General features: G+C 41.2%; 1 protein-coding gene across 1 annotated transcript; it reads right to left on the bottom strand.

The window, feature by feature from the left end:
- Nucleotides 1–1,219: 1,219 nt before the first annotated feature.
- Nucleotides 1,220–15,179, bottom strand: LOC126375465 (DNA topoisomerase 3-beta-1). Its single transcript, XM_050022399.1, has 14 exons — nucleotides 14,863–15,179; nucleotides 14,280–14,499; nucleotides 13,692–13,938; nucleotides 12,991–13,108; nucleotides 12,026–12,108; nucleotides 11,319–11,455; nucleotides 9,497–9,684; nucleotides 7,902–8,018; nucleotides 6,863–7,018; nucleotides 5,595–5,849; nucleotides 3,686–3,876; nucleotides 3,170–3,322; nucleotides 2,434–2,614; nucleotides 1,220–2,288 (listed from the first exon to the last, which is right to left on the bottom strand). Exons 1-14 carry the CDS (start codon nucleotides 15,082–15,084, stop codon nucleotides 2,157–2,159), a joined length of 2,400 nt encoding a protein of 799 aa, XP_049878356.1. The 5' UTR covers nucleotides 15,085–15,179; the 3' UTR covers nucleotides 1,220–2,156.
- Between the last annotated feature and the right edge of the window lie 12 nt (nucleotides 15,180–15,191).

Raw genomic sequence — 15,191 nt, 5'->3', positions numbered from 1 at the left:
GCCGTTTGATAGTTTGATAATGATAATCGAGTGTTTCGATTGGCTGTCGACTGTGAAACAACGCAAGCTAGCTAAGTTATCAGGAGTATATTATATCAAATAGAACGAAGTAATTCATAGGTCTTTGTTTTTATCAATTTCATGCTAAAATCACAGTGCACTATTTAATATGTAGTGTTCCATTTGGAAATCATTTCCGACATTATTTTACTTTTTTACCACTACTACTTTGATAAGGTTCCCTGAAAGGAGTTTCCGTTTAACAATAAGGCCGATTGTACTCGATCGTTCTCTATTTGAAATTATTTTATTCCTTGGAATTTTGTAGCGACTAGTTTTTGAATTGTAAAAGAAATAACACGTCTTTTTTTTTTTTTTCAAAATATGTATTTTGCTACTTACCCGGACAAATGATGGACGTTAGCCTAGTTATAATTTCCAAATGGAACACATTATTGTCGATATACAAGTTGATAATATATCATGCTGACTCCCTCATATCACTTACAGTCAGTAGCAGCTACTAATAAGTACCAGTTTTTACGAGTCACTGAATATTACGAATGCGAATGTAATATTGTAATGAAAATACAGTAATATGTTAAGCTTGTGTCCTACTGTACCTATACATTATACTAGGTGACAACCTTCACAATAAAATGAAGACTTCAATATTCTATTTGTTTTATTTGTATCCAATTACTTTCCAAGCTACGTTAAGTGCAATTCAAAACAGTTGGCTCGACCGTTATAAACGACGATACGGCTCACCACCTATCACGCTAGCCTAACAGAAAGCTCGGTGAGGTGTGGGTACGTAGTTCTTTTCCCCGGCTATACAGGTTGTGAGAAGCTGTAATTTAAGGCGGATGAGACGTTCGTTGTGTAAAAATTGACGATTCAAAGTGTAACTATGTTACCTACTGAATAAAGATATTTTTGAATTTGAATTCATCTGAGATGAATGTAACTCTGACTACCCTAATTGGGACATAGTCGTGAGCTTATGTTTGTATGTAAAATGTACCGACATGTGCTTACGTAAACATGCCTATTTCCCACCGGAGTAAGCCTCTGTGTCTTACGAGCAAACCACAAAATTTAAATTGCTTACGTATATGTGAATTTGTAAAAGCACAGTTTTTGAGTATATTTTGAATTGATAATGAGAAAGGCGATCGAAGACGTTCCTAGTTCGAAAATCAAATCAAATCCCGAATAGTTCTAAATAGATTTATTTATAATACTTACAGTACACATAAATATAAAAGTTACACTTACAATTTTAATACACACTTAGATAATAAATATTTAGTTGGTGGCTTTGTATTGACACGGTTAATTCATGAAATAACGTTAATGATTAACTAATGTATAAATTATGCAAATTATTAAAAACGTAATGCTGACAGAGGGCGGCAGTAACTGTCAGTACTATTCAGAAGCGGAGGACAGGAGTCCTAGTATGGATTTGTAATAGACTACTCTGGGCGCCATCCCACTTGCGTCAGACAGAGTACTGCGGGGCGGAAGGCAAGAGGGAAACCACTGCCCTATTTTTCCCTAAAAAAGTAGCATGGATAATTTGCACCGACAAGAGCGTGGCTCTTAAATTGATGATGATGATGGACGCAAATATTAGAATCAGATCATTTGTTATTATATTTCTTCAGATTACAGATACTAAACCGATTAATTATTAATAGTTTGTGTAGTCTGTAGAATCTGTGACAGCCCTGTTCGGGGAACACGTGACTTACATCGCAGTGGTACGGGTTCGAACCCCGGCTCGAGCTCTGTATACGCATTTATGAGTTTGAATTTATGTTTGGATCATAGATAATTGATATCTCATAATTTCCAGGATTTGTGTCCGGTTGCCTCCTCTAACGTTGTTATTGATTAATGCGATACTTGATGAGTGGGAGAACCGTCAAAACTATTAGTTTAGACCTAATTTTTTTACCATATGACTTGGCTGTATGGGTTAACTTTCCTTTGCCTGTCCTACGGCCAAAGTAACCAAAACTAAATTTGACCCCATTTGCCTACAGCTGACATCATGTCACAGTTACTGATGACTAAGCAGCAGTTAGTCTGTCCCATAAATGGACCGAAGGAAAAATTTCATGTCATAATGCTATGAAAGGTATAGTTTATACGAAGTACGCGGCGAGCTGCGCCATCTTGTCCTTGGGCTGCTTGGCGCGGTGCTTGGTGGAGCGCGCGCGCCCGCCGCGGCCGCGCGGGGCGGGCGCGCGGGACGCCACGGCGCGGTGCTTCTCCACCTGCGCGGCGGGACAATCACATTTACATACACTATTCTAAATTTTAAATTTCGGTTGTCGAATGTCGAATTTCAAATTTCGATTATCGAATTTCGAATTTTAAAATATGTCAAATTTTAAATTTCAATTGCGAAGTATTTATTACCAGCGCGGAGAAGGCGGGCTCGCAGTAGAGGCAGGCGGTCATCTCCGTGAGCGCGGCGGGCAGGCGCGTGCGCTCGGCGCGGTACTCCACGGCCACCAGCTGCGCGCCGCACGCCTCGCACTGCTGCTCGCACACCGACACGCGGGTCGCGTCCTCGAATATGTTTATGATCACGTCGCACCTGACAACGATACCTAATTATAACATATATCGAGAAAACAGCGCCAGCAAGATCAATGAAAAAAGAAAAAAGAGCCAGGCGATACGAAAGTGGCACAGGACCATCAACCACTGACTATATCTCTATATAGAACTATCTATAATATAGAACTACTATCTATATCTGTATAGAACTTTTAGGAGGCCTTACCGATCTCGCATTGGCTAACATGATCAGTGCAGTGTCCAGTGCAGTGTGCCGTATGCCGTGTGCAGTTCTGTGTGGTTTGTGCTATGTACTATGTGTTGTGTGCTATGTACGATGTGCTGAGTATTAAATGTTGTATGTGCTTTATGCTACGTTCTGTGTGCTATGTGCTGTATGCTACTTGCTGTGAACTGAGTGCCATAATATGCAGTGTGCTATGTGCTGTGGGATATGCGCTATGCGCTATGTGAAGTGTGCTGTGTGCTGTATGCTATGTGCTATGAACTGAATGCCATGTGCTGTGTGTTATCTAGTGTGTGTTATGTGCTAGTGCTATAATCTATGTTCTATATGTTATGTGGTAAATACCTGTTGCAGGCCAGCTTCCACTTGGGCGCGGAGGGGTCGAGCACCAGCACGCCCGCCTCGCACTCCACACATCCCGACACGCCGGTGGAGTTGACGCCGTACGGGCACGTGGGGTGCGTGCATGAGTTGCACCCGAAGCCTTTCTTCATGTCCCTAGAAATACAAATATCATCATCATCACCAGCCCATTAACGTCCCCACTGCTGGGGCACGGGCCTTCCCTATGGATGGATAGGGAGATCGGGCCTTAAACCATCACGCGGGCCCAGTGCGGATTGATGGTTATTAACGACTGCTAATGCAGCCGGGACCAACGGCTTAACGTGCCTTCCGAAGCACGGATCATCTTTCTTTCGGACAATCAGGTAATCAGACTGTAATGGGCTAACCAAACTAGGGATCACAAAGTGATTTTCGTGATATGTCCCCACCGGGATTAGAACCCGGGACCTCCGGATCGTGAGCCCAACGCTCAACCACTGGTCCACGGAGGCCGTTAATGTATTAGTAGCTCACCTGAACGGCGGATGGTTGAAGCAGTACGGGCAGAGCGGGAAGCTCTTCCCCTTGTTGCCGGAGGACCAGGAGAGCAGCTCGAAGTCGTCCAGCGGGCACTTGAGCTCGCGGTAGATGCGCACCGTGCCGTGCTGCGGCAGGCCGTATGTGTCGTCGCAGTGCGAGCAGTGGAGCCGCGCCGCCGGCTTGGCCTAATTCAAATTAATTTTTTTTTACTCGCATTAAGTAGTTTTTTCAGATGTTAGGTTATTAACTAAAGTCTCTTTTAACCTATTTAGCTTAAAATCTATAATGCAAAAAATATTTCTAATACATACATACATACATACATAAACTCACGCCTATTTCCCACCGGGGTAAGCAGAGACTATAGAATTCCATATTTCTAATACTTTTAATTAATACTTCTATTATAATTACCTGTTATTGGCTTAGTTTTTAAGTATGATTTTCTTTTTGCTATAGTTGTTAAGAGCTGTTGGTCTCCCAAATATAAAATAAATAAATAAATTATGTGTTACTAAGTCTTATTTTTTGCACTAAAACATATTGATGTCCGTTTTCGTTTCGTTTTGTCTATTATGGTTATGAAATATTATATGTATATTATGACGTTTATTTAATTATCGCACTCACATCACATGCACCATAGCTACACACTGTTTTCACTACTCACTTATAGATCCTTCTTTTAGTGCAATATTTCTTCTTTTATTGTTTTGTTTCTTCTTTCCATGTGTAACACTAAGTCGTTTTTTTTTTTTTGTACTCTTTATTTATTTTTTAGAATTTATTGTGCGGGTACTCGCGTTTAACCGATCGGCGTGGGTTGGAAATCAGTGTTGCCCTCTGGGTAAATTTTCACTGAACCCTGGCCTTTTTTGGTGAACTGCGGCACCCATATATATACCTTTATGTTTTCCAACTAAATATTAATGTGTGTATATTTTCATGTTGTAAATGTATATGTGTGTCGTAGATTTTACCTGAATTAACTTTTTTATTATTTATATTTTCGAGCAGCCAATTTTGTAGTTTCTTTTTAAATTGTATGAAAGGTAGCTGTTTTATGTACTCAGGTAGTGCATGAAATATTTGTATGCACATTGCTTAATACGTTATCGCCCACATAAACGCCCGCAATAACACAATGAGGGTCTCCATGGCAACCACGCCTCGCGCGACACTAACGAGGGATTTTCCAGGCTACGATCACCAAAAACAATATAGATGGCGTTTTTCAGTTTTAACGTCATAATTACCTAGTTCCCCATTACTCGGGTACATAATTATTCCAAAATACAATGTAATGGCATATTAATATAAAAATAAATTATTCTATCGTGTGGGTTGTGAGGCGAAGTACCAACCTCATCAATCCTGGCGTCAGGGTTATTATTGAGCCGCCAAAGGCCCCTGACGTGGCTCATGTAACGACTACTTACTTACATCAGTAAGTAGTAACCGGGACCAACGGCTTAACGTGCCATCCGAAGCACGGATCATCTTACTTTTTGGATAATCAGGTGATCAGCCTGTAATATCCTAACCAAACTAGAGATCACAGTGATATTTGTGGTATGTCTCCACCGGGATTCGAACCCGGGATCTCCGGATCGTGAGGCCAACGCTCAATCACTGGACCACGGAGGTCGTTTATAAAAATACGTGTTCTTGACATCTTGATCACATTATGTATAGAATTATGTTGCTACCTATATGTCTTGCAGATGGCGCTGTAAAGTTTTTGTTCGTGAAGGAAAATCTGTACAGCGCCATCTGTATAGTTCTTGAGGAGCTTAGTCTGGAAAGACCGCGATAGGCGGCTGTTGTCGGGGTAACTATTAGCACGTCCTGATGTCTGACTTTTCTTGTTATTATTTATGTTATGTTTTTTTTTTTCACTCACCTGAATATACCTCATATAGCGACGACACTTGCCGCACCGCGACAGCGCTTTCCCGCTCGCCTTGAGCGACGAGAAGCTCACTTCGAACAGCTGATCCATGGCCTCTATGGAGCGCACGAAGTACTGGAACTTTCGACGGAATATCTCCGAAGTATGAGTTAGCACCGCGTGGAAATCTGCCCGGCCGACTGCTATAAGGTTCAGTTGCTCCTCTACCGCTGAACGCATGGTTGGCAGGACTAGTTCTGGGTCGATCTGGATAGAAACAATTGGCTTGTGTACTAAGTTCAAGACAATAAAGACAGGTGTAAAACTGATGAAAACTTTACCTATTTTCTATTAAAAATTCAGCGCTTATCGCTATCGACCCACTAGGGTCGATTAATTCTTTCAAATATTTTTCCTCTCAGACGACGCCCTGAGCCGAGGTTCGCGCCCAACTGGGCACCCTCAGGACTGTTGTCTTAAACGTTGTACCGGGTGAGAGCCTTCAGCGCTCCCCATTTGTCCGACCAAGTAGTTAATGCCATCTGCGGCAAATCTATTTCATTGGAGCAGCGTGGTGGAGTATGCTCCATACCCCCTTCGGTTGATTGAGGGGAGGCCTGTGCCAAGCAGTGGGACGCATATAGGCTGGTTATGATATGTTATATAATGTTTTCTATTTAACTTATTTATGTTAAAGAATTTTAATCCAGAATTACGAGAAGAATTGCCTTCCGAATCATCTTACTCTATAACGGCCTCCGTGGTCCAGTGGTTGAGCGATGGGCTCACGATCCAGAAGTCCCAGGTTTGATTCCCGGTGGGGACATATTACAAAAATCACTTTCTGATCCCTAGTTTGGTTAGGACATTACTGGTTGATCACCTGATTGTCCAAAAAAGTAAGATCATCCTTCGGAAGGCACGTTAAACCGTTGGTCCCGGTTACTACTTACTGAGGTAAGTAAGTAGTCGTTACATGAGCCATATCAGGGGCCTTTGGCGGCTCAATAATAACCCTGACACCAGGGTTCATGAGGATGGCAATTCACCTCACAACCCACACGATAGAAGAAGATCTTGCTCCATCTTTTCTTTTTTTTTATAGATTTGCCGCAGGTGGCATTAACTACTTGGCCGGACAAATTGGGAGCGCTGAAGGCTCTCACTCGGTACAACGTTTAAGACAGGCCTGAGGGTGCCCAGTTGGGCGCGAACCTCGGCTCAGGGCGTCGTTCTATCTTTCTTCTACCTACTCCATCGAAGCAGTGTAAAATAGTTACCTTCTGGTATCCGTGCACGAGCACGATGCCCAGGTTGGTGGGCACGAGCCGCCGCCCGCTGCCCACGGTCACGTAGTTGCGCTGGCAAATGTTGTTGATGTGCACAGGGATCGACGCGTCCGTACCAATGCCGTGCTTCTCCATTAGCGTGATCACCTACAACATAACATAATAATAATAAGGCTTCGGCCCCGGAGATATGGAAACGACATACAAATAATAATAACTTTATGCACAAAATAAGAGAAATACAAATATGTTTACTTAAAACTAAAAATGTGCTTATATTCTAAATAGGTAAATTACAGGAGTTGTACAGGGGTCCCCAAACTAGGCAGTGCCTGAATCTTTTTTATTAAAAACTAACCTTAATATTACTTACAATTAAATATAACTTACAAAATAAAATATTAAAACAAAAATAAGCATTACATAATAAACTGTAGCATAGGTATAAATTGAGGAAATTTATTTTACGAGGTCTTCAGTAGTGGTTTAGTCCAGGGTGAATAACCAGTCTGTTAACACGACCTTTGCTACCGGAATAGAGATACTTCTGGAATGTCACCGTAAATTCTTTCTTTTAGCGGCATTCTTTTCGGACGCATAGCAGCGTCCCTGTTTTTCCTTGCTAGAAAGTTCCACCCGACATTATTCGAGAAAAGAGTCTACTATTCTGGTATGAGACCGTAGGGTATATGTATAAAGTGCGGGAAGAACAAGGAGAGAATGTGGAATTCATGTTCGCATCACAAATGATTATCACGAGCTCAGCGGCGAGTAGTAACATTGTTAAGAATAATAACCCGGTTATTATTTGTTTCAATTATGGTAACCGCGTATACCTCAAACAGTATACTTTATTCAAATGCAAAAATATCTTTATTCAGTGGGTAACATAGTTACACTTCGAATCGTATTTTTTTTAAATAAAGAAAGTGTCATCCGCGTAAAACAACTGCAGCTTCTCACGACCTGAGTAGCAGGGGAAAAGAAGCTGCGGAAGAATAGTTATTGTTATTGTAAAGGTAATGGTTACCTCTGACTCAGTGAGGTAGTCGGGCGGCGAGGTCTGGCACTCCACCAGGCGGTGGTCGTGCGCCTTCAACACGTCGTCCACGTTCAGGACTGGCACGAACTCGTCTTTACCGAACGCCTGAAACATACAGTCAAAATATACTAATTTTAGATTAGAGATTAGAGATCGGCCGACTATGACTTTGGCCGACTAGCCGACTAGTCGATTGTAAAATTCCGACTAGTCGGCCTTGCCAATCATTGCTTTCGGCTAAGTTTTTAACTTTTTATTATTTAAAAAGTACCTACTTGACGCTGTTAAACGTTAAATATGTCGAAGAAAAAGTCACATGTAATGAACATTTTTTGACGAATTAGACGATTTCAGCAAAGTGAAATGTAATCAGTGCCAAGCTGTTATTTCCCGTGGAGGGACCGGAAAAAAGGCTAACACTACAAGTATGACGAATCATATCAAGTACAAGCATCCATAGCTGGTACCTCAATTAGGTTCTGTGGTTAAAAGTGTATCAGATACAATATAAAAATAGTATGGGCCGACTAGTCGGCATTTGTGCCGACGAATCGCCGGTTATAAATGTGGCCAAATAGTCGACTTTCCCGACTAGTCGGCACATCTCTAATAATAATATAGTTAAAAAATACATCTTGGCCTTACAAGCAGTAAAAGAAAGAACAAAAAACGACCAATAAAGCCGCCGTGTTTATGTTTTGTGCACTAAAAAAATTAGGTAACTAAGTTCTCTTACTTCAGTAGGCCGCAGTGATATGGTGGCTGAGTTCGAATAGGGACCCACACCTACGCCTTTGTTCTCACTAGTTCGATTCGACCTTGTCACACTAACTTTTTTGACAAATGAAACCGTAAGCCTCAGTAAATGTCAAATATGATAGTGCGACAGGGTTCTAAAGTGGGTACGTGATATTGCTCATGACTGTACACACATACGTTTGCGTGAGCCTAAGCGCGTGTATGACATATAGGTACATAATATATACCAGCAATAATAAAAATAATATACAGGGTGGCCCAGAAGATCACGTTCAAAATGAAAAAATAGATAGAGGGACTCATTAGCTACCAGAAACACCCAGAAAGAACCATGTATGTTCAGCAATTATTTACGGTTTAGGAGATATGACCCATTTTGTACCTTTTTCTAGATTTTCTACCTTACTTCAGAAATAATCATTTGTCGCTACCCCTTTCTTAATAATTATTTTATTTTACTTCACAACTATGCCTAAGGCTGTGTACCCCTAAATCAAAGATAAATCAAAGTCAAATCAAGTATAAAAAAAAAGTTATCGGAAGTCAAAGTGAGAATTCGACCAAAATTGTTACAGTTGTTAAAACTTCGCCGAAGAATAATAAACACATGAGATTGTCATGGACCCTGAAAGTATTTCTAAAAACTGCTCCATTTAATAGGCTTTTAGAAACATCCAAAAAAAGTACCCTTAATACGGGCAAAAAACTAAGTAATTAGACCTCAAATATTGCAATACAGACAGATTTGAAGGAAAATTTTACATTCTCATACAATGTAGCTGCTTCTTTCTAACGTTGTTAAAGGTGGTGAAGAGAATATATACCTGCCAATGCATGATCTCGGTGTACCCGGCGTCGGCGAGCGTGTTTCCGGTGTAGTAGAACGTCTCGGTGCCGATCTGGAAGGTGATGGTGGTGCTCAGGTACTTGCAGTCCCGGGATAGTGTCGCTATGAAGTGACGCGTCACGTAATCGTATATACGCCACATGTCGCCTTCCAGCTCCGACTCCGCTGGAAGAAAAAATAATCAAGAAACACTTTTTAGACACAATATAAAACGGTAACAACATAAATATGATCGTCGAAAATTATAACAAAACATTGGCCCCGATTCCTGCAGACACCGCCTAATTTTATTTTAAGTTATATCCGTCATTTTCATATCCGTCGAAAAGGAAAGGGACGGATGATTCACAGCTCTTAATTTTAGGAAGAATGAGTAAATGAATGAATAACCCGGGCGAATCAAAAGGCACGTCCCTGGTATGCAATCCGTTTGACGTGCTGTCTACTTAACTGTGTCGGGTTATTGACGGATGTAAAATTTTTAGACGGTTGGTTTAGATTTGTGCTTAAAATTGACGTGTGTTCCATAAGTTTTATGCTTGTCGATTACCCGTCCCTTTCCTTTTCGGCGGATAAGAAAATGACAGATATAACTTAAAATAAAATTAGATGGTATTTACAGGAATTAGCACCAATGTCAACAAAGAAGATAATAAATTAAATCAAAATGTCAAAATATAATAAATTAATAACAATGTCATGGCTAATAAGAGTAATAAATTAATTATGTATAAAATAAAATTACATTCAAGTAATTACAGTAAAATACAATACAATGTCATTTTTTTCATAAAATCGTCAACAGAATACAGCTCCATATCCAACAAAAGGTTTTTTAGACTGTGACCAAATGATACGTCACATACCTCATTTTTGATACAGTTAGTTAGTACTCGTAAGCTTATTCGTTAGTAGCTTTATCTAATATTCATTCTATTTTTGATTAAGAGTAGTTTTTGCCCTCTCGGGGGAGCTCGGTGGCGCAGCGGTAAACGCGCTCGGACTGCGATTGTTGAAGTAAGCAACATTCGCAAAGGCCGGTCATAGGATGGGTGACCACAATTTTTTTTATTTTTTATTATTATCTCGAGCTCCTCCGTGCTTCGGAAGGCACGTTAAGCCGTTGGACCCGGCTGCATTAGCAGTCGTTAATAACCATCAATCCGCACTGGGCCCGCGTGATGGTTTAAGGCCCGATCTCTATCCATCCATAGGGAAGGCCCGTGCCCCAGCAGTGGAGACGTTAATGGGCTGATGATGATGATGAGTTTTTGACCGGCCATCTGGGGGAAATCTACATTAAGTCAAGAGTAGTCACTGTAGTCCTCAACAGTGCTGCGGCGAACATTTGAGCTTCTAGTTTTTATTGTCTTTCGCGCCGACAACCCCGATTGAGATATAGTCGTGAGATTCGTTCATGTTCTATTTTACGCAGGGAGAATATACGATCCCGACGACCCGATTACTCTAGCCATAGAAGCGGCCAATCAGCTCGCGACACCAAACACTTCAGGACCCGATACCGACCCCGCCGGCGTGGTCGACGATTTCCCTCAATCAGCGCTTATTGCTATCGACCCACTAGAGTCGATTAATTCTTTCAAATATTTTTCCTCTCAGACGACGCCCTGAGCCGAGGTTCGCGCCCAACTGGGCACCCTCAGGCCTGTTGTCTTAAACGTTGTACCGGGTGAGAGCCTTCAGCGCTCTCCATTTGTCCAGTAGTTAATACCATCTGCGGCAAGTCTACAATAAGTCACGTCAAAAAAAGCAGGGAGAAAGTTGTACGTGCTCCTTACTCGCGGGCCTCATGGGCGTGATGGGCGGGTGGTCGCCAGCGTCGTGGCCTTTCTTCGGCTTGTTGATGCCGTTGGCGATGAGCGCGCGCACGTCCGCGCCCCACTTGGACGAGTTCTGCTGTTGGCGCAGCGTGCCGCTGTGAACAAATTAATAGAAGACATACATACATAAGGGGGGTTAAAATGGCCACATCGAAGCAATTCATCTTAGAAAGCAGGCAGGCAAGCAGGTCCCTTTGGCGGCTCAGTAATAACCCTGACACCAGGGTTGATTAGGTTGGTAATCCACCTCACAGCCCACACTATAGAAGAAGATGCGGTTAAAGGACAACATCGTGAGGAAACCCACATATATACCCGACAAATGAGTTCTATGTTGGACTGGCTTGGATTTCCCTTTACAAGTTAAAAGATCGGACAAGCAGTCGCTTCTGTAAAAACGAACACCCCCTGGTGTTGTTAAATGGCCACATCGAAGCAATTCATCTTAGAAAGCAATATTGCCATTTGACATTTGTTTCCATTGCACACTTACTTTTATATGCGCAAATGTCAAATTGCAATATTGCTTTCTTAGATGAAATACCAACCTCATCAACCCTGGTGTCAGGGTTGGTTGGTATGGAATGCAATAAATAATTGAGTATTGACCTGACCCTTCAGCTTGAACAGCTAAAAATCTATAGAATTTTCAAGAAAGTACTCACATCAAATCGTAATTCTCTGGATAACTGGTTGTTTCGGTACGAGGGTATGAAATGTAACCTTGAGTATACAGTCGCTCTGCTATCTGAAACGAAATTATAATAACTGCAGATCGAGACTCGCCTTTTTTTAATACAAACTTGGAATTAGACTGTCCATGCTACTACTTCATAATCTTCTTCTATCCTGTGGATTGTGAGGTGGATTACCAACCCCCCCAACCCTGGTGTCAGGGTTATTACTGAGCCGCCATAGGCCCCTGACATGACTCATGTAACGACTACTAACTTACATCAGTAAGTAATACACATTAATACAATACGCACGGATCATAATATTACTTTTTGGACAATCAGGTGATCAGCCTGTAATGTCCTAACCAAACTATTTTTGTGATTTGTCCCCACTGGGATTCGAACCCGGGACCTCCGGATCGTAAGCACAACGCTCAACCACTGGACCACGGAGGCAGATACTTCCTAATTAAATAATTACATGACTATGAACGCAATACGGCTCACCCGGCCGACCCGGGAAAGCTCAATGAGGCGTGGGTGCTTAGTTCATCTTCTGATGAATGTACCTCTGACTACCCCAATTGGGATATAGTCGTGAGCTTATGTTATGTATATGAGTAATGATATCAGGGGCCTCATCAATAATAACCCAGACACCAGGATCCGCGACACGGGTTTGCTATCGCGCTTGTCGCTATATTAAAGAAGGAAAGGAAGATGCATTTATATCAAGCTTTGATCGGTAGATAGCATTCGCTGCGTCTATTGGTCGAAAGCACCATACCACATGAGGCTAGCATGACACAAGGTGTTGAAGCCTCATAATTTTTTTAAAAAAATCTGTTAATCGTGCGGTATAATTCGCGACAGTAAACCCGTGACGCGACCTCAGGGACAGTCCGACGGGTCATTGACTTCACAACCTACAAGAACATAAGACTTATACCAACCTGCATGGCATGGTGAGGCCCCATGCCGAGCCCAGCACTGGCTACTCTCATCAGCTCCACAGTGTTCAAAGCTGTGGGCCGTGGCTTTACTTTCTCCTTAGCTTGAATGTTCACAACCCTGTGGACATAATAGTTATCATTCTATCAAAAGGTTTCTTCACAAAATAAAGGTAAAGGGCTTCTGTGAATTAAACAGAAAAAGACAAAAAAGAAGGCCTCTGAAAGGGGTCTTATAAAGAAGTTAAAGACCCTTGGAAAGACAAGAATGGGGATTGCTACACCGACATGAGTGTGGTTTTAAAGTTATTGATGATGAGAAGTTCAATATTAACTCTGATATTAGTGGGGTCTGCACGGGTGACGCTATCGTGCGATAAACAGCGCGCGCGATATTGCGTTATAGCGCCGCGCGCGATAGCACTACCATGCAGCCAAATAGGGTTGGTAAGACTAGGGTAGGGTTGGCAATTTATTTCTGTGCAATATTTGATTTGATTTTGAAAGGAATGGGTCCTAAAATCGGGACGCCTAGTAACACCTGGTTGATTTAACTTCCTACTTACCCCTACTACTTAGAAGAAAATACTATTTGATTGGCCAAATACTTGGCCAGTAAAATGTAATGTTTTTGAAGCTAAAAAACACAAAGAAATCATTATATGCATATGCCTACTATATGCATGACACAAAAACATACTTACACTGCCTCCTTAATCTCCTTGATGCCTGCTAAGAACATATTCGCAATATCCTTTTCAAAGCATCTGACTCGTTTCCATTCCAACGGTAATTCCCTGCCTTCGGACGTAGAAGCAGTTACTCTAAGGACCCAATAAGTCTCTGGTTTGAATGTCTGGATCTCATCGTGACGTTGCACACAGAAGCCAAGGGTAGGTGTCTGGCAAGGACCGTAGGATATTAGAGATGCATCAAGGTCACCATATCTTCCTGGAATGTATTCGTTATTTTTTTTATTGTTTGTATAATCTTAAGATAGCCATAGAAAATGGTATAACATTCTGATATTATTTTTTAAATAGATTATGCATATTTCTTAATATTTAACCTCCTAAGGCCATGATTGTGGCCAAGATTTCCATAAACAATAGTTATTGGGGTTTTGTTTTTAAAAGGGCATTCGGTCTTACGACTTTTAGATTTTAAGTGATCTGAGTCCTAAATTATATACAGGATGATCTCCGTTAGGAATTACGGGCTCGAGTTTATGTGTATAAGGCTGTAAGCTACCCAAATAAAATAAAATAAAGTATATATGTAGACCTATTTACCTTGGAAGTATTTAGTTTGAAACCTTGTAAAGGCACAACCTATACGTAAGTCAAGTTCCTGCCTTGCGTCCACACTCCTAGACTCATTCTCATTAGGCCTGATAAGGTTCAGCATAGCAGCCTTAATGTCTTTGTCTGTGATTGCTGAGAACTTAGCTCGAAATGTCACAGTAGGAGAATACACATCGCCTTTCATATATGGCAGTACACAGTTCATAACCTGAAAAGTAGGTTTTTATTTATGTTATCTATACACATATGTTTTAGTTAAAGTTTATTAACACATAAGGTCTCTTTTAGCACTAAGCCAGCATTAGTACAATATACACTAAATGCAGAATTCATTTATTATGACCTTTAGAAAAAAACCCAAGTAAACACCTCTTTCAATAATCACATTCTTTTCTTGAACAAAACTTTGATTTATATCCTAGATAAAAATATAGACCACAAATTTTTACCTGGATCGAAAATTGCTTTACTAACCCAATGCTTTTTAAAAATCACATCTTAATATGATTTTTCAAAAAGGCACTTACGTGTATAGTTGTGTTTTTTTTTTTTCAAAATATTTATTGCCTACCTCAAAACAGATATTCTCTCCCTCTTTGTCACAATCAAGCCATAGAACCAGATAATCACAGCCTCTAGCCTCTTGTCCTAAGAACGCAGGTATTCTCAGTCGAGGCATGGCCTCTTTCTTCTCCGTAGGGCAGTTAAATAGTTCCACGGGATCCACTTTATCCCAATTATTATATTTCCCAGTAAAATCCAAGCTCATCACATGACCACAAACAGAAGTCATTTTGAACCGAACCGGTTCATTTTTAAACGTCCCATTCCATTCGTGAACTGCACACGCATTATTAGAACCTAAAATATATGAAAATCACATGAAATATGCTGAAAAAT

Source organism: Pectinophora gossypiella, chromosome 19 (assembly GCF_024362695.1).
Source record: "Pectinophora gossypiella chromosome 19, ilPecGoss1.1, whole genome shotgun sequence".
In the NCBI taxonomy this organism is placed as follows: domain Eukaryota; kingdom Metazoa; phylum Arthropoda; class Insecta; order Lepidoptera; family Gelechiidae; genus Pectinophora; species Pectinophora gossypiella.
This window is presented reverse-complemented; position numbering and strand designations above follow the sequence as displayed.